Raw genomic sequence first — 20,685 nt, forward strand, 5'->3', positions numbered from 1 at the left:
AAAACTACGAGACAAATGTGAGCATCTTTGTGGAAAAATGCCCGTGGTTTTAAACTTTAACCCTGGAAGATCACATGGTGTGGGCTACTGATGTCTTCACCACTCATTAATCAGATGTAGCTTCCTGACTCTTCATGTGTGTGTGATAGCGGTGTCACTACCGAATTAATAGGCTCTCATCTTTGGATCATACCCTCCCAAACTCATTTTGTTCCTGAATTAAGGGTTAACTTGTTGTAATTTTTAGCTCAAGTTAAACTGTATTGATTTTAAAAGGTAGTTTGTATTGTGTGTGAGTGTTGTGGTACACATAGTTGAGTGTGTGTGTATTCATGTTCATGCCCATGCCCATGTGGAGACCAGGGAGGGATGTTATGACTCCTCTTCTGCTGTCTGTCTTACTGCCTTGAGACAGGGTTTCTCCCTGGCCTGGATGCTTACTGTTTCAGTGAAGCTGGCTCAACCAGTCAGTAGTGCACTTGTCTCCACTCCTCAGTACTAGGATTTCTGATACTCGAAGCCATTTGTGGCTTTTTACATGGGTGTTAGAGATTCAAACTTAGGTTCTCATGTCCGTGCAGCAAGCATTCTTCTCCACTGAGCCATCTCCCCAGCCCTTGCATGCAAAGTATTTAAATATTTATTTTTATTGTGTGTGTGCACGCGAATGTGCATGTACATTTGAGTGCCTGTGCATGTGGAGGTCAGAGAACATTTAAAGTTAGTTCTGTCTTGACATCTTATTGGATCCAGGGGTTGAACTCATGCCTGAGTACAAGCATCTCTGCCAGTATACTAAACCATCTCACCACCCTCAAGTTTCAGTGTGTACCTATTTGGTATTAAGAGATTTTAAGTAACAGACTTAAATTTCTGATGTTTCTTTTATAATAAAAATTTCATTTGGGGTATTCAAATTATCTTAAAGTCCATGCTTAATGACCAAAATAGGTTTCATGCACACATATTGTCCAATAATTAATTAAAAATATTTAAAATATAATGACATTTATTATTTTTAAAATTAAAATTTTAAATAATTAAAAAATAATGAAATATATTTAAAAAATAATCATGAAGCACAGAATTATGTAAATTATGTGAGATCAGTGGGTGACATCAGCACCATTTGACATATACTTGGCATGTGTTTTTCAGTTTAATATATGGACACACATAATTTGTGTACACAGGTAGACAAATGGATCCATGCTCAATAAACTTCACACACAGTACTTTTGCTCATTAGTGCATATAGAATATCTATGTACACTCTTGAATGACTGTTTGAATTCCCTCCCATGCCTCTAGTGCAGTAAGTCTCTCAGGTGGTTTGTTGACCTTGAAAACAGTCCTGCTGACGTAATTCTGTTGGAATGTTTGTTCTGTTCCTTCCTCCTACTTCTTCACCTGGCTCCTGTACTGCTACAAAGTCTCCTGTCTTTCCATTTCTTTCCCTTCCAAATCCATCCTTCTCTTATGTCAGATTAATTTTTCCTAGCATGCACCTTTCCTGCTAATGCACAAGATGTCTGAGGCTACATGAGAACTCCTATTCTGTGATATGCAACTGATTTCATGATTTCTTTGTCTGAAGTTCCTGTATTTGCAAGTCACAAGATCCTGACCAACAGAATTGAACGTACTCTTGGTGAACACTGCTTGGGCAGCTGGGATGTGGTCCCAAAGAAACTCAGCATATACACAAACCCTTGTAGAGTCCTGTTCTTGTGAGCACACAGACAGAGGAGTGAGAACAAAACACCTTATATGGCAAAATAGGGAAAAGACAAAGCAGGAGAGGGGTGTGGGCAGTGAGAGGAATGGAGTGGGATTAGAGTTCCATGTAGGGAGCAAGGAAGGCTCCTTAGGATGAAGGGGAGGGAGAAGGCAGCCTGCCTTGCCAGGTTTCAGGTTCCTTGTTTGTGTCTGCAGTTCTGGAATTCACTTTCCTAGGAGGCACACTAGCTGTTCTGTCTTCTCTGGATTCTCAGTGCTCTTGTTTATACCATGCAATACACCTGTCCTTTCTGCTGGCAAATTACCAGCCCTCTGGGAACTGAGGTCAAGAAAGAAAGTGCCAAATTGTGAATATTTAATGTTTACTCAACAGTCAGCTCGGCTCATAGCATCATTGGATTATCATATCCCAATGGAACTTCTCCAACAAATAAGTAACATCCAGTTTATAGGCAGGAAAATGGAAGAACCAAGCTGTTACATATGTTCCCAGAGGTGGTGATGGGCTTCACTCTTGTTTTGAATGCCCTCTACTCACTCCCAGAGCTTCTAGGCTGTGCATATCTGCCTTCCTCAGGGTGCTCATTTCCATGCTTGCCCGGAGCTGGCCTTTAGCCTCTGGCAGAATGAGTACATGAGGTTAGGGAATTGCAAGACTTGTTTGGGGACAGGGAGTGGGGTGTGCAGAGAAGCAGCAGCATGCCAGCAAAGTAGCAGTTGAGCCTAGTTAGATACTTAGGGCAGGGTTCCAGACTGGAATTAAGGTCCTGGAGTTTGTGGGCAGGACCCAGAGGGTAGTAATGGGGATGAGGACCGAATTGCAGGGTTAGAGTGGGGGAGGGTGTTGTATAGAAAACAAAACAGACAAGCAAGCAAGCAAGCAAGCAAACAAACAAACAAATAAACCAGGCAAGCACATGGAAGTCACAGGAGCCAGTTTTAAAGGAGGAAGAAGCTTTCCACTGTGATGTGGAGGTGGGTGGGGCTAAGCAGGGGAGGCCCCAGGCAGGGCTGTTATCAGCATGGGCTGGGCTCTTCTTAATTGGAATCATAAAACTGACTGTGGGGAAAGCAAAGTCCTACTGATATGGTCAGAAACATGAGAGAGGAGCCGTTATTCTCACCTGACTCCAAACATTCCTAGCATGTAAAAAAAAAAAAAAAAAAATTATAATTCTCTGATTTCTATTTTAAAACTCATTCTTGTTTTAAAAAAATTAGTGTGTGTGGGGGGGCACAAATGTCATAGTATACATGTAGTTCAGAGGGAAACTCTAGGCAGTTCTCTCCATCCAGTCTTTTTAATGTAGGCTCTGGGAATTTCCAGCCTTTTGTGGCAAATGCCTTTACCTGAGAGCCATTTTGCTGGCCCCACTGAAAAGTCATTCTTCCTGGGCATGGAGACTGTGGCAGGAGGATAGCTTTGAATTTAAGGTTAATCTGAAGTGCTTAAGGAGTTGAGTCACAGAATTGCTTCAACTAGTCTAACTCTATCTGAAGAAGGAGAAGGAGAATGAGGAGGAAGAGGAGCAGACAACCACCATCCTATACCCTATAGCAGGAACAACAAAAGATTTATTTTAGAAGCCACATATTGTGATATAGGATTGGAGACTTGAATCCTAGCACAGGAGGATTCATGTGAGTTCAAGACCAGCCTGGATTACAAAAGGAAACCTTGTCTTAAATAAAACAAAGACAGACAGATTTTCTTGGGTTGTGCTGTAGCACAGATGCAGAGTACCTGACTAGCAAATAGAAAACCCTGGATTTGATGGTCTGAGAAAGATAGTTAAATGGTCAAACCATTAGTGTCTCTGGAGTGCTTTCCATACCTGTCCAGCCCTCATGGACTGCCAACGTCACCTTGTGTCTCAGGTGTCAAATGTCAAAGCTGCTGTGATAGGCTGTACCAGACCATATCCACAGTGTTGGTCACTTCCCTTCCCTCATGTTAGGGCAACATCCTGCCCCCCCCCCCAAATATGCTCTTGTGTGTTAGCTGCTGATGTGAAAAGAGGAATGTTTATGACATGAATAGATGCTTGGGAGACAAGAATGTAATCTAAAAAGAAACAAATTAGATGTAAAAGGCTACTTAAAGTAAAGGACACACACACATGAAAAAGATAAGAAATGGCCACATACTGAAATGACTATTGGGTTGGTGCTCAGCATGCTGGAAGTCCCAGCAACACATGTGTACATACAGAAGAATCACAGGGCAGTCAGGCTAGGCATGATTTTATTTTATTTGTGTGTGTGTGTGTGTGTGTGTGTGTGTGTGTGTGTGTGTGTGTGTGCGCGCGCGCGCGCGCGATTTGGGTTTTTTTTTAAAAAGAAAAACCGTATTTTTATGGTCTTCAGAACAGCCAGAATTGCATGCCAGGCACCACTCCAGGATCAACTCCCTCTATTCTGATAATATCTAACTAGGAAGTACACAGCCACTATTAAAGGTAGAATAATCCTTTGACTTCTCATAAAGGGCTAGGAAAAATTACTTTAAAATATATAATATGAAGAACAGCCTATGGTGTTCTTAGGCTTTTTCACGTTCTCTTCATAAATTTTCAAATCTAGCAGAGGAATATGAGCTTGCAAATCCACTGGCTGTCAGATATTGGTGCACCACAGTGGTCTGGCATTCAGGGTTTGGCCTCTTAGAAGCAGAAGGGACAATTGTCCATGTGATATCATGGCTTACTTCCAAATCTCACTAACCTGGTTACTTAGCATTGGGCAAATACAAACCAATGTCAAGCAGTACCTGCCTCCTTGCATTTCTCTTCTGCATTCCTGCCCAACCTCCCTATCTTCAGAGCTGATTTCCTGTTCTCTCCTCCAGATCTGCATTCTTCACACCCACAAGGTCTAGTTCAATCTAGCTTCCTTCATCCCACAGCTCAGAGTCACCACCCTGCCTTCTTCAGAGTCCTTAAAACTATACCAACCCCTGTAACTCATTTTACAATGGTAGGAGAAGGGAGTGGTTAAAGTTGGGGTAAATTTATTTCACATGTTTATTTTTCTTATTTACACATTCTTGAGTTATTCCTTTACTCTCTAGCCCAGGAGGGGCATCTTCCCCCCTGTCCTGTACCATGTGAGCCACCTTATCTTACTCTCCCTCTCTTCTGATCTAGTTTCTTCCCTTAGTATGTCTTTTCATTAGCATATAGACATATTCCAGTAACTCTTGCCTGAAAATGAACTGCCATCAAGCCATGACACAGATGACCTCATACACTCTTCCAGATACTGTCAATGTGACTGCTGATGACTTGGCAAAACTTCCCAAATAACCATCTAATATCTACTACCAATTCCATAGCTGGCAAACTTTTTTCAACTCAGTTCAACTCTTGACACCCTGTCCCCCAATTCCCTCTTGCTATAATGCCCAGTGCCGCTAAAGTCAGTAGTTTGCTCCTGGACCTCATCTGACTTCTCAGTGGACACTGCTGACAAGTCCCTCCTTCCTAAAGCCACTTCCTTTTCCTTGTGGGATGGTTGGTCTTAACTGTCAACTTGATATAATGTATTATTTGGAAGACAGTGGGAGGTTGCTTAGATCATGTTGGTCTGTAAGCATGTCTATGGAGGATTGTTTTGATTATGCTAATGGTTTTGGCAACAACCAGCCCACTGTGGATGGCACTATTCCCTAGGCAGGCGATCTTAGACTGCTAAGTGTAAAGTGCACATTAAACAATATGAAGCTTGCAAGCACTCATTTCTCTCTGCTTTTGACTATGGATGTCATGTGCCTAGTTGCTTCAAGTTCCAAACACCTTGACTTTCTGGAAATAATGGACTGAAACCTGGGATTTCACGTTAAAACAAATCCTTTCACTTCCAAGTTTCGTTTGTCCTTATCACTTGGCTGATGATGTACAGGTAACTTGGATTTCCTTTTGTCCCTTCGTTCGTCCGACCCCAGGGCCTTTGTATGTGTTCCCTCTGCCTGGACTTTCCCCAGTTTTTTTTTCCCTGCTCTTCTCTCTTGGTTTTAGGTCAAATGTCAGCTCTTCAGAGTGGCATCCACACACCCATCCTATCAACATTGCCAGGTCTTGGATTTCTAAAGAGTTTCTTGGGTCCTTCTTTCTCCTTTCTTCTTTCTTCTCCCTTCTTTCTTCTTCCTTCTCTCCTTCTTCTTTTTTCTTCTTATGGAATGTGAGCTTCAGCATGGCTATGTGTTTACTAATGTGGGCTTCAGGTTGGGACCAGTGCCTATTTCATGGTAGTTATTAAACATACGTGTGAGGATGGCCAAGAAAAATTCACTGTGTCCTGGTAAACACTGTAAGAGCAGAGCAGGGCAAGGATCATAGCAGCCCCAGGGATAATAAGGATATATTTTTTATTTTATTTTTTTCTGGAGCAGCAAAGAAGAGGCAGACTGAATGGGTTTGAATACTCACAGATAAATATGCAAGTATATATACACACACACACACAGAGACAAACATACACACATGCACACATATACACACACATGCACATACATATACACACACGAACGCACACATATAGACACATACATACACACATATGCACACACACATGCACATACACACATGCACATACACACATGCATACATGTACACACACATACACACACACTTGTATGCATAAATGCACACACACATGTATACATACACACACTTGGTCATTATTTAACCTCAAATTTATTTCCTCAACTATCCATCCTTAGTTTTATTTATTATTATGTTATTAATATTGCTATTACTATTGTATGTACTGTATGTATTGTATGCATACCCATGAGATGACATATACACCATAGCATGTGTGTGGAGGTCAGGGGAAAACTGTTGGGAGTCCCTTCTCTTCTGCCATGTGAATCTCAAAATCAGGTTGTCCAGCTTGGCAGCAAGTAGTTCTAGCCGTTCTACTGTCTGATGGGTCGAATCAATGGAATTTAGAATATTTCCAACTAGTAGGTTTTAAAACATTCAGAAAAGGTTTTTGTTGATATTTAAAACCCTACTAAAACTTCTTTGCTTCTGGAAGACATCTAGTGGCTCCTTGCTGATATAGAATTAGCAATGCATTTGAGCAAGGCATGAATCTAATCAATGCTGGAATTAGTGAGTGAAAACATTTCTTATTGGGACTTCCAGTGAGACTAAGAATGTACCCATGCTTGACTCCTATTTCATGTCATTGTTCTCACAGATAAATATATACCTAAAATTTTCACTTAAAACTTTAATATTTATCCACATTTAACAAGGTCAATGATAGACAGTTTCTGTAGTAATTTGTTATTCTTAAGCAGATGACTCTTAGTGGCTCCTTATCTTGCTTTGCCCATCTCCTTTATCCTCCCTTTAATCTATCTAAGGTCACAAACCATCTAAACTCACAAAATCTGATGACCATGGACCTAAGAGAGTTTAGTGAGTATCATGGGAAAACTGGGCATAGGAAAAAAAAAGTTCAGTTTACTCCCAGCAAGCCTCCAAGCAAATGGGGCATTACATTTTAAGGTGTTTTCAATGAACAGAGCTCATAATCTGCAAGCAGGTTTCCTTCGGTCCCCCTCACCGGGTTCGAAAATGCCACAAGAAGTTCCCTATAGAGCCAACTCATTTGTGACACTTAACAATAACTCATTAAGAAATGGGAATTCTTTTGGCCATTAATTTTCCACTTATGAAGCACTTTTAAATGTTTACCAGCATTGTGGAGTGGTTAAGAGTGTGCTCTTTGAATTGGAGGAGTCCTCTCAACCTTTCTGGGTCTGTTTCTCATTTGCAAAAATGAAAATCAGAGAAATGCTTCCAAGTGAAGCTTAAAGAACTTTATCTGCATTCCTGTGTGTGTGTGTGTGTGTGTGTGTGTGTGTGTGTATGTGTGTGTGTGTCCACGTGTGCACACACTTTATAAGTGCCATATGGATAATAGGCATTACCCATGAACTGTTTGCTTTTCTTAAGAGGAAAAGGTTGCTAGAGGTTCCTGAAAATACTTATGCAAAGTGGAAAGTCCCTTCAAAAGCAAATGCACCAGTTTTTGTTTTTGTTTTTGTTTTTGTTTTTTTTTTGTCAGCTGTATGTGCTACTTTTAAAACTCCTAGTTCTTGAAGGAGCTCTAGACAAGAGTTCAGACATTGTTTTCTTTAGCTTTAGCAATGGAGAAGTATAATGTAATTAGACAAAGTAGCTGAAAACTGAAGAGAAACACAGTAGAGGGCTCAAATATTTTCATGCTTGTTGGAATTTTAGCTCTTATTTTAAGAAGCAATTGATTTATAGGATACCCATGAAGTTGCCGATTTAAAGGCAATCTGAGTAGTGTTATGTTTAAAACACTTTGAGTTATTCAAAACTATTGGTACTGGTAACCAAGTTTTCCAATTTCGTGAGGCTTGGTCTTGTTAAAATATGATGAATGACTGAATAATAGAAGTATTCTATTCTCTTGGATGTTCTTACAGCATCAGTTTTTAAATCATCCTCACTTCCTCACCAACTCATTTAAGTACATGGTTATTTAGTGGAGATAAGGGAGTCTTAGCAACAACAAAAGCACAATGCTCAAATTTAGTAAAAATGAAAACATTTCAAAATATTCATCATTTCTAATTCCCATTAGAATTCCCTAAATCTTTTATAACTTTGGATGACTCAGTATTTCAATTACATTTTCATATTCCATTTACTTGAGGAGAAAAAAAACTAAATTGGGCGCTTTCTTTTATAAATAAATTCAAGTTAAACATGGCAGAGATGAAAAGGAACAAGTTGACATGAGCCTAGGTGTCAGAACTGTCATTTCCAGAGTTGTTCAGGAGAAATGAGGTTTGACCCACACCACTGCAGCAGCACTGTTTGCACTGGGAAAATTATATTCACAGAACTGCAGGGATGCCTGAGAGCTGGAAGACCATTTCCACTTCACCCCTCCACACTCTCCTTACCTTCAATGAATACCTCTGCAGATGTGGTGTCTGAGCCACTGGGGTTTGTAGCCAGACACGTGTATCGACCTGTGTCGTCCTCAAAGGCCTCAGCAATGACCAAGGTGTGCAGCTCGTCACCGTCACTGTGGATTTGGATGTCAGGAGTGTTATATAGTTCCTTCCCTTCACAGAACCATCTGCAGGACAAACAGACCACAGGGATAACAGAAGAATGGGCAAGGCACACAATAAAGCAGAGGCTAGATGCTAAGCAAGGCTCCGGTAATGCCAGAAGATGTTTTTTTGATAAAAGTTCTGTGTCAGTATTTTTCATGGAAACTGAACCTAGACCATGAAATTAATGACTAGACACACCTACCCCATTGCACATTTTAGTAACCTTAAAATAAGTGACCTTATTGAATTTCTAAAGACTGTTTTAATTACAAAATCAAGGAACTAGAACTCAAAGTGTCTTACAACATTCTATAATGAAGGACCTCCACGATGGTTACATTTTTAGCTATTATTCTTATGTAAGGAAGAGCATAAAAGGAAAATAAACTGTATGCTCAAACTGTCTGGAATGCTCAGGATATACGGTTGTTAAAGTAATGTCTATTGACTAGCAAGACTTCTGAGCACTGAGTAGTATAAAATGGAATGCCTTTACATTACTCTTATTTACAACAGTCCCTAGCTAACCACTTTGTTCTCCTCGATGGAGAGAGAAAGAAAGAGCAACTGAGCTGTAATTCATTCTTGATGGTCAGTACTCTCCTTTCCCTAATAGTTAAGATGTTGTGGCAGGAGCCTGGAGCTGATTGACAGGGGTTGCTTCCCATGGTCTTTCTTCTGTTTCCCTAGCTCCTCAAACTCAACAGCATCTGGTCACTTTTATATAAAACAAAATAAACAAAACGACAAATATCTTCCCCTCAAACCTGCTAATATGGTGTTGTTTTTGTTTTGTTTTGTTTTGGTTTTGGAGGGACTGTTTCCCTGTGTAGCTTTGGAGCCTGTCCTGGAACTAGCTCTTGTAGACCAGGCTGGTCTCAAATTCACAGAGATCTGCCTGCCTCTGCCTCCCAAGTTCTGGTATTAAAGGAATGGGCCACCACCACTTGCCTTGTGATGTATTCTTAAAGAAACATGCTAGTTTATGCTAAGAAGCCCGGAGATTCTAGAAGTGTATTTTCCATTCAGCTCTTAACAACACTGAGGAATTTGTTCTGAGTCTGAGAGATTGTAAAAGTCTCATGAAAATTTCGTGAAAATATGACAACATTGGGGACTAATTCTTTTATTTGGAGTCTTGGGTGTAGGTCTGTATTTAATTTGAAAACAAAGTTAGTGAAGCAAAGGCCCAGAAATCATATTAAAAGCCACATGCCAATACTGACAAGAGAACAGCCATGACTTTGGGAATTGAAGAATAAGCCAACACCTTAATGTAAGGGGCAATCTTTTTGTTTCTTTTCTTTTCTTTCTTTTTGTTTTTTTTTTTTTTTTGTTTTTTGTTTTTTGAATTCTGTGTGATTGTTCTTGTTTGCATAAAGTCTTAGAGATCCATCCAACTAAAGCCATGTCACATCCCATTTCTTCTCTCTTCCCACAGATGTAGTCCAGCTAACACTAAGAGTGTTGTTGGCTTTAGCTGATCACTCTAGCTCTATTTCTGAATAAATGATAAAACTGTGTTTGTCATCAGACTAATGTTCCTGAACTTCTTTCACCTGTCACTCCTTGAACTTCAGGTCTGTCATTGATGGCTTCTCGTTCTTTTTACGATAAACTTCTGTTTCTTTCAAATATTGCAGGAGCTCATTATTACATAACCCTCAATGGTTACTCTCCTACCATCTTTACTCACATCTTCCATTCTTTGAATTATTTTCTGGTCCTCTGCATTAATACTTGTTACAATCAACCCCTCAAAGCTTGCTCAACAGACAAAGCTTCAACTGGACACACAACTATTGTGTTCGGTAAACCCTGAAACTAATTGTGGAGGCTGTGTACCTGTTTTGGCTTCCAGGAAAAAGATAGGAACCTTTCATTAAGGGAAAATGAATCATGAAAACGTACAGGGAAGTAGAAGAAGAAAAAGAAGAAGGACAAGGAGCAGGAGAAGCTGATGATGTCCAAGGGATGGAAGTCAATAGGAGGCTGTTGACAGCTCCATGAGTGTGTGCAGAGTCTCACCAGCTAACACTACAAATTTACAGCCTGCAAGCCTGCTATAACACAGTTGTCAGCAAATCCTGCCTTTTACACGTTAGAGTTGGTTGAGAGGCGAAAAAAAAAAAAATCAAAAGAAGAAGAACATTTTGTGACACTGAAAATTACAATAGCCTCAAACTTTGGAGTCAGTGCTTTTTATTTATGTTTATTTATTTATTTATTTTTGTATATTGCACTCATTCATTGCCTTGTGGTTGCTTATGTTTTATGATGGTGGAGTTAGGAAGGAGCAGTAATAAGCTGTGCAGTGCTGAAATTCATTTCCTCTACTTTTTAGAAAAAGTTCACTGGTGTTTTTTTTTTTTGTTTTGTTTTGTTTTGTTTGTTTGTTTCTGGTACTGTAGACCTTGGTACAGCTGCCTTAGCATCATCAGGGAGCTCATTAGACACACAGAATCCTGACACTCTTCCTAAGCCTACCCCATCACTGAGGATCCCTGAGTGTGGTGATATTTTTCTTGCACAAATAAAGTATGTCTGTGGGTCAGAGAATGCAGCTTGCCACTAGCTAACCATAGCGGTGTGGAGGTCTGTACAGACAAACAGGAAGTGACATAGCTGGGCAGAATTAGGATATAAACAGGGGCAAACAGGAAATCACTCTCTTATCTACTGAGATGCTTAGGAGGTAAGGTGTGCTATGGCTTGCTCCTTCTCTCTGATCGCTCAGCATTTCTCTCTAATATCTGACTCTGGACTTTTATTATCTAGACCAATTAAGAACTACAATTATACCCAAGTGTTTCATGTGAATATAACCTTTTAAGCGTGGATCTCATTTACTCTGGTCATGCTAACTCATATCAACAAGTCTCCATTCTCCATCCTATGGCCACTGGGCTTCACCTCTCTGGTCTCTTGCAAGTAGTCACATTCACATTCACAATTCTTTTGTTTTCCCATCAGTCCTTAAAAACTTTTAATATCACTTCATTTATTTGACAATTGATCACTACTACTTTTTAAAAGGTTTATTTATTGTATATGTATGAGTGTTTGCCTATATGTATGCATGTGTACCTCTTGCATGCTTGGTGCATGTGGTGGCCAAAGAGGATGTCAGATCACCTGGAACTGGCCTTATGAATGGTTACAAGGTACCATGTGGTGGTGGGAATTGAACTTATGTCCTCTGCAATAATGACAAATGCTGAGACATCTCTGCAGCCTCACTACTATGTTTTTATATCTTCTGTATTATTTTCTTCTATCATTGTTCAATGACTAATGCATTTATATCTTATTTCTCTACTCAGAAAATGGACTACTTTTTAAATTAGGACAAAATAATGGATTTATTGTGGTGATAATTTCATATATCCATTATAACATATTTTAATCATATTTCCCCCTCATCTTCTTCCCTCAAAATTCTCCCATATGCCCTCTTTGCTTCTCTCTCTGATTATTATTATTATTATTATTATTATTATTATTATTATTATTATTATTATTATTATTATTATCAAGACAGCATCTCACTCTACAGCTCTGGCTGGCCTGGAACTTACAGTGATCCTCCTGCCTCATCCCCCTGAGGGTGCTATGACTGCAGGACTAAGTTACCATGCCTGGATTAATTTCTTTTCTTTCCCAATTATTATCCACCTTTCTTATATGAACTACTTCTTGATTGCAAAATAAAATGGATTTAGAGCAATTTCTTATTGACTCACAGTGTGCAGCACAATAATAGGTCACAAATTACTCCATACTCATTCAGCCTTCTACATTTATGGTTTGTTTTTCTTGTCAAAGGCTCTGAGAAGGCCTGTAGAAAAATACTGTATAATGTTGTCTGACCTAGCATTTGCTAAACTTAAAAAAAAAAAAACCAAAAAACAAACAAACAAAAAACCATGGGGTTCTCATTAATACCCACTAAAATCTTATGTGTATATTATAGAATGCTTTTCTAGAATACCAATTCCATAGATCTTGTATTTTTAAGACAAATTATGTATTAACTGTCAGTATAAGTCTAAAAGAAAAGAATCATCCAAGCAGAATACACAATATCTGAAATATAACTTAAAGAGTATACATTTCATATACCAAAGTCCGATAAGTGCTTTCTTTGTCATAACACAATGGATTTATTACCCTGTACTCATCAACATTATTGTATTTAGTTTTTCATATTAGAAGCATATAATGTTATATATATACACACACACACACACTATTTTTTAGAAGGTAAGATCTTTGAGACAGGTTCTTTGGTAGCCCAGGCTGGCCTCAACTTAGTATCTCTATTCAGTACCTTCCAAGGATGGCCCTGAACTCCTGATCTTCCTGCTTCTGCTTCCCAAGTGCTGGTGCCACAGGCATGTGCCCTCCTAGTCATATTGAATGCAAGTTTCTTTCAGATTTATGACTTAGTCTTTTAGACATGTCCACTGGGCTCCAGCAGAGTGTTTGGTGTGCAGAGTGTATTAGACATACCTTTTATGTTCTGTGTTTCTATAGCTTTGACATCTGGATTCTTGTGGCCATGGAGAGACTGTCCTTCCTAGGGTCAGCCAGAACCTAGAGATCTTAAACTGGCCTGCAAGTATGCCTTTCATATGCAAACCAGCCAACCCAGAGCTCTGGTTCCTATCACTTTTTCCATGGGGCTTTTACTAAGGGCCACCACCTGCTTGCCTGTCCTCATTGTCTCTTAGCCAGGTACTGAAAAGTAGGCAAAGGCCCTGCTCCTTGAACCCATTGACTCATCCAAATGAGCAACCATCACTTGGCTCATCCAGCTGCCTATTTCCGTTCTCCCTATGAAGGTTGTGATTTTGGCTTTTATCCACGAATTCTCTGCCCTCATTTGGCCATGGAGTTGGCTTGGGTCTTCTTCCTGCTATATGGCTTTGTCTCCCGCTTTTGTGAATTATAAGTATAAATAATCTCCCCCCCAACCCTCTTCTTTCCCACAAGGTCTCACTATACTGCCCTGGCTGGCCTTTAGCTGAGAGATCTCCTACCTCAGCCTCCCTAGTAATAAACTACCTTTTAACTGCAATAAGCTCCTGGCCAGTTGGCCTCACAATAGCTGACATTTCAAGACTTGGACCATCGCTGGTGCATTAATAAAGCAACAAGTGTATAAAAGATGAAAGGGCTGAGCAGATCTTTTAATCATATCAATGTCCTAGGTTTTGCTTTAGAATGTTTATGTCGAGAAGTTCATGCACTCTGACCAAGGCAAGCTGAAGTGTACTTTACACGCATAAACTTAAAACAATGTAGTTAGCCATGTGTGCCTCAAGAAAGGAGATCAGCCTTGTTCACTCTTCGTGCAGCTTGTAGCAGCTGTAAATGACCTTCTTTGCTAAGCTAAAACAACCTTTGATTTTTGACGTCTTGACAACCCACATTAGACAAGATGTGTGCTATAGTCATGTTTGTTTAGTTAAGTTTGCACAAAGTCGTAATTCTAACAGCTTCCTGGCAAAGAACTCAGCACATTTAGTATTTAGAGGGGAGGTGAAAGTTGGGTCTGTGGACCAAATGCTGACCTCCTAATTTTTTTCCCACATTAAACTCTCATTGTTAGAGGAGTTGGAGAAAACCGTTGTTGGCATGGTAAACTACATCATAAGGCATGGCTGGGGCAGCGACATTGTCCCCCTCTAACCTCCTGTGGCAGACATTACTAATCAATCAGAATGATGTAAAGCATCAGAAGCCTCAGCAAAGCAGTTTGGGCAGACTACAAAGCACATGAAGTCAAGGCTTAAGTGACACATGATTGCCATCCCAAGCATAGTCTCTCTCTAGAGAACAGAACTTCCCATTCTTCTGGATCTTCAAAGTCCATTCTGTTTGTGATGAGGTAAGGGCAAAATGGGTGACTGGGTGAGAAGGGAACTAGAAGGAAACATGTAGTATGACTAAGCGAGAGAAAACTTGGTGAAAATTCTACTTTTTTGTTCTTTCAAACTTGAATTCTGAGAGTTCATTTATCTGGTGAGTAATACACTAGATGGCACATTGGAAAACTAGAGTCTTAGTATTGACAACTTCAACGACACTCAGAAGTTTTCTTAAACTAACAATCCTTTTCTTCTATATGGGCTATATGCATTCATATGTGTACTTGTCTGTGTGCAAAGGCATGCTTATGTAGGCTGCAGGTTAACATTAGATATCTTCTCTATAACTCTCTTGTTTTTGAGACAGGGTCTCTTTCTGAACCTCTGGCCCACTGATTGACTAGAATGGTTGGCCAATGAGCTTTGTAGGTATGCCTGTCTCTATCACCACAATATGGATGTCACAGCTGTGTTCTGCTGTACCAGCTTTTTACATTAGTGCACAGATCCCAAGTCAGGTCCCCATGCTTGTCCATTAGGCACTTTTACCCACTGAGCCACCTACTTCATTTTGAAACTTATTTTTCATATGTAGCACAGGCTGGCTTGTGATCCACTTGCCTTAGGCTCTTTGTTTCTGGGGTTACAGGTGTCACCAACATGCTTGGCCACACTTTGTAATTTTTTAAATAAAGACAATTCATTGACATATACAAGTGAGATCTTGTAGTTGCAGTGAAGAGGTGATATAGCAGTTTTTAAATGATAACACTTAAAATAATATAGTCAAATTATGGGGAAAAGTTAATACATGTCAAGTGTCCATTACATACATGTGCTTTGCATGTAAGACCTCATTTCATGTAAGAACTCATTGCATATAAGAAATTATCTTAGTCTCATAACAACTGTCATTGCCATTGTACTTTTAGATACAAGTGACTCATTTATCTACAGTCTAGAGAAAGAGGATTACAGACAATTAAATAATTAAATCTAGATAGTCTCCATTTTTCTCCATGCTTTTATCTTTACCTTCATCAAGTTTTCATCTCTGGAAATAAACATGTTTTAACAAAGTTTTCTGATTTCTACTTTCTAATCTCTGGCTCAGCGGCTGCACAACAGGGAGTCCAGGGAAACTGGAGATACCAACCTTGAAAAATTAATGCGTGTGCTAAATCCCCCTACAAAAGAATGAATGGGTGTGGATGCAGGAGTAAACCTGATGTGTGATCTGTTCTCAGATTTCAAGGCCATACACAGGGTGTGGTAATAACTTTACATCAATTGGAAATAAATTGTGTAGAGTTAGGTTCCATAGTCATAGTCATTCATTTATTTGTAGTTTGCTCAGCAGTTATTTATTCATTCACCAAGCAGCTTATTTACTTGAACTCCCATTGAGAAATGCCTGGGAACACCAGTATCTACTAACATGCCTAAAGGCTAACAGAGTGGGAATACCAGCTAGAGGTGTAAAAACCCCAGCATCTAAGGGGCTCAGGTTCCTTCTAGATTGTAGGGGAGCACAGACTCCTTCAGAAATCCTTCTAAAGTGGTTATGGATTCATGCTTACAGATTAAAACTCACTCGTTTCAGGTAGAGGGCTTTGATCAAAACCAACTTACTGAAGAGAGGATAATGTGGACAGAGTTCACACTCTCTCTTCTGATCATAAGGGAATGTAGAACATAGGAGGAAAAAAGTATTGAAAGCTTTATAGAAGTTTATTATATATACAGATATATATGTATATATAATATCAGGTTTTGAGTGATTTTTTTATGTATATGTTTCTTTTTGTGCACAATGCCCCTCAGTACCTAGAAACTCCCACAAATTCTAAACTCAAAATGCAATTATGCCAAACATCCAAGGTTCATATCATGGCAGCAGCTAGAAGTGGTTGAATTGAAATCTAAAAAGGTATTTTACATAGCACAGTTCCCCATCTCATTATTCATTTTCTGTATTTCAAAGTGAGGGTTAGGGGAACCACTGATCAGTCGTGCATTCAAGGCTATCTCTCTGCATCTCTGGGCTTGCTCAGGTAGAGGTCAGAGAGGTTCAGAGATGGAATAAAGTCAGGGGACTTCAGTTGCTGCTAAGTAGGTGGCTGCCTCTCCAAACTGCTCATCCTCTCTATTCTTGGATGGTAGAAGAAAATTTAAATATCTACCTCCTTGAATGATCTTCTGTGTGCCCTGATAACTGTCAGTGGAGCTCAGAGTGTATGTTGGAGCAGGGGTAACCATCTGTAAATGCTCAGAGGCCTTGGATGCCTCATGACAGAGCTATGAATATTGTCTTTTATGAGAATAAATCCAATTGATAAAACAAGAGGAACCAACTAACATACCAAAAAAGCATAATAAACATTTTCTGGCTGTAACCCACTGACGGTTTATGTTTTAAATCCACATACTACATGCCTTATCTATGAGTTGACTGGTAATTCCATTATAACACTACCATCTAGCAAGAAATATAGATTTTATGAGTGGCACTTTCTTCTCAGTATTTTTATTTTATGGGACCACAACTACATATCTCGGAAATATTTTTGTGTGTCACATTTTAAACATGTGGCTTTGAAGATGAAGCAAATTTGATTTATAAAAGGCAAAAAACTCCACTAGCAAATCCTGACTAATGCTCTTTAAGTCTCCTGAACAAAGTAGTAAATCAAAGAAACCAGTTCATGGAGACAAAAAAATGTGTGCTGAACAAAAATTTTAGAACACAGTTGAGAGTTTATGTTTTCACCTAAGTCACTTCCTTTGTGTTCATGGGAAAGGCAAGTTATACTGAAAAGATGTCTCTCAATTTTTTTTTAAAAAAAGTTTCTTTCTTTGTGACTTCATTGGTTCCTGAGATGATTTCTCTTCAAAGGTGTGTTGGTGACAATCTCAGGAAGCAAGCCCAGCCCCTGAGCTGCATGCACTCTCTCCCTAGGCCCATGTGCTTTATTCAAACCCACGTCTGTAGAAAATTAAAGCAACTATTTCTTTATCATTATTATAATGAAAATGAAATAAGGGGAAGGAAGGAAGACCTCATGATGCAGGAAATTATAACCAGCTCTGCTTATAATTCCCAGGTGGCTCATTCTCCTTCAGGAATGGTAGGGCTCTGCCATCAACTGGAAACCCACAAAACCAAATGGCCAATCAGGCCCTGCGTAAGCTTTGTTTGTGCTTGAACTCATGGTCAGGCCATTACCATCTGTAAGCATTGCATTTTGTACATCCTCAGTTAAACACCAATTAATTTTTATGGAGTAATTTTTGTCTTGTCACCAAAGATTTCTTAATTTTTCACATGTGCTCATATTAACCACAAGATGTACCATGTTTATTCTGTCATGTGGATTTATGGGCTGAGCGGACTGAGACAAGTTCTTGTTTAAATTTACTATGGCTATAATTTCACGATTGCTTAGCTTGAAGGCCAATAGCTAAATCTATGTGGACAACAGATGTACTTTAACCTGACCATCCAAAAGGGACCAATAAACAAACTGGCTTTCTGAAATTCAAAGCCTAGGAAACTTGGATAAGATAGATTATGAACCTAAACCAAACTTATGGCTAGCATTTATTTTTTTCAATATTCACTTTATCTCCTTAGGAGCAAAAAAAAAAAAAAAAAAAAAAAAAAAAAAAAGAAAAGAAAAGAAAACAAAAAACCAAAAGAGCACACAAGAGGACTAGACCAACTTAGATAAGATTAAACTTTGAAAAGGATTTTATTTTGTTTTGCCCATGAATGATGGTTTTGTGGCTGCACATTATGATCACAGTTATTTCATTGTTATCCTTACAGAACAACTATAAAAATACTCAAGTTAAATCTACACCAAATATTTATGCTGCCAGAAGCTGTTAAAACCTTAGATTGTGCCTAACGTTCTCCACATCGGTGTTGTGGTAGAAAGGATCCGGTACAGGAGTAAGCCACCCTGGTTCTTAATGTGTCCTGCCATTCTCTCATCTGGGGGTTGACTTTACAACACTGTGGATTCTGAGAAATGAATTTGACTTGTTTTTTCTCCAGTGGGTCCCAAGAAACCAGTTGTGCTGCAGGTTGACAGCACTGCAAAATTTTGGGGCCAAGACATTTACAAAACACTGGATTCAACAAAACTAAACATCTATCTCCACTACAGGACTTTCTAGAGCTGGGACTGTGCAAATACTCAATTGCTCTTTGAGGGAACTGGCAGGCAACATCTTCCATCATATTTGACTGTGGAACAAGTGTTTTGAGAATCATGTTGATGGACCAGGGTAGTGTGAGACACATTCTGGTAAAATGGGAACTGAATTATCACTAGATCCTGTCTTAGTCTTCGATAATGGCACTTCATGCCTGGCGTAAATTGTAAATATAAGGGTGCTTTGGGGAATGGGGAAGACTCTCAACCCTCATGCCATTCAATTAGAGACTTTTCAAGTTACACCTGTTAGCTTAATATCGGCTCACTCTCATCACTTCTCTATCCAAGCCCACAAAGTCAGCATGACCCGACAAGTTGTACTTCAAAGCTACCCACACTGAAAATTTGTACTAAATGCTTCCAAGCCCTCAAAAGGAGGAAGGAATGGATTACAGAGCCTGGGAATGAGACATCGCACGCATAAAAACAGCTAGAGGTGCACAGTCAGCTATTTTGTTGCTGTAGCTATGGCAGGTACTTATTAGCTATTGTTGTAATTTGGATGACATTCCAAAGGGGATAAAATGGGAGATGTTTTATTGGACACTGCTGTCAATCATCTATGCTCCTGGAACCAATCATCTATGCTCTTGGAACCTGTCCATTGAAATACAGCGATTACCTCAGGATTATGAAACCTAAAGTGCCCAAAGCCAAAACTGATGTTTTCAACTCTGGAATTGCAGAAGCCAAAATGCAGCTCACTCCTGGCCTCTCAGGAAGCCCCATTGTAGTCTATGTCTAATGATAAGCAACAGCATTGAGCCCAACTTTATCTGTGGGAGAACATCTTTCTCCACAGTCCAAGTTAAGGGTGTTTCACCTAAAATCCCTCTAGTTTGGTGTTTTGCATTAGGGTGCTGCTGCTAGCTGCTCAGGACTAGAGTCAAGGGGAGAAGAAACAGAATACACATTAGAGGCCAAGAAACCAGGACCATTCACTCTGCATTCTCAAAAGCTGTCTCCTTTGCTACTCAAGACAGCTTTCACATTGGTGGCTGATCTGTCAGAGGCTGGGGAGAGTCCATGACCTCCTCTCACAGCTTACTGGTTCTACATTAATGTCATTCCAGCATGGCCAGTTAGGTGTCTCAATAGCCACAAAAATAAGCACATAAGCCAAACTGAGTGTACACAGCTAAACCAGACCTACTCTGTTTTTTTTTTTTTTTTTTTCCAAGCGAAGGCTTTTTTTTTTTTTTTCTTCTTCAGCTAACTGCTTTCAACGCCACCTCTCTCCTGTCTGTTTTCCCTGTGTTCTTATTTTGTGTGCCTTCTCCAAGTCCATATGTAAAGAAGCTAGCTTTCCAGGGAGAGTTATAATAAATGAAGTAATTGCTGAGGAGAGCATGCTTCCAACTCAAGAGGGAAAATAAGGGGTGTAAGGACATGCTAACAGACAGCACTCACAGGCCCCTGCAATAACTCTTTTGCCTGGGATAGCAAATGGCTTCATGAAATTCATGCAGCAACACACACACACACACACACACACACACACACACACACACACCCCACAGCACCGCATACCTATGTACCCAACTACCTAGATTAAACATCTAACACAATCCTTGAAGCAAGTCCCTAACAGATTCTCAAGACACCTTGCAAAACTGTTCCTCTGCTTCTAGCCACGCCGGTCATTCAGGTCATTGTCTAAATCACATTCATCTCCTCACCCATTTGGATCAAGTACATACTTTCAAATTTGTAGACAGGTGAGGCGTTTTTCCAAGAA

At 39.7% G+C, this 20,685-nt stretch overlaps 1 protein-coding gene across 1 annotated transcript in view; it reads right to left on the reverse strand.

The window, feature by feature from the left end:
* The window catches only part of Palld (palladin, cytoskeletal associated protein), a 356,672-nt gene that overhangs the window by 202,264 nt on the left and 133,723 nt on the right, over positions 1-20,685 (reverse strand). The window contains exon 2 of the mRNA XM_051182479.1: positions 8,693-8,871. Coding sequence (XP_051038436.1) covers positions 8,693-8,871 — 179 coding nt within the window. The remainder of the gene's footprint in view (positions 1-8,692; positions 8,872-20,685) is intronic.

Source organism: Phodopus roborovskii, unplaced genomic scaffold (assembly GCF_943737965.1).
Source record: "Phodopus roborovskii unplaced genomic scaffold, PHOROB, whole genome shotgun sequence".
In the NCBI taxonomy this organism is placed as follows: Eukaryota; Metazoa; Chordata; class Mammalia; order Rodentia; family Cricetidae; genus Phodopus; species Phodopus roborovskii.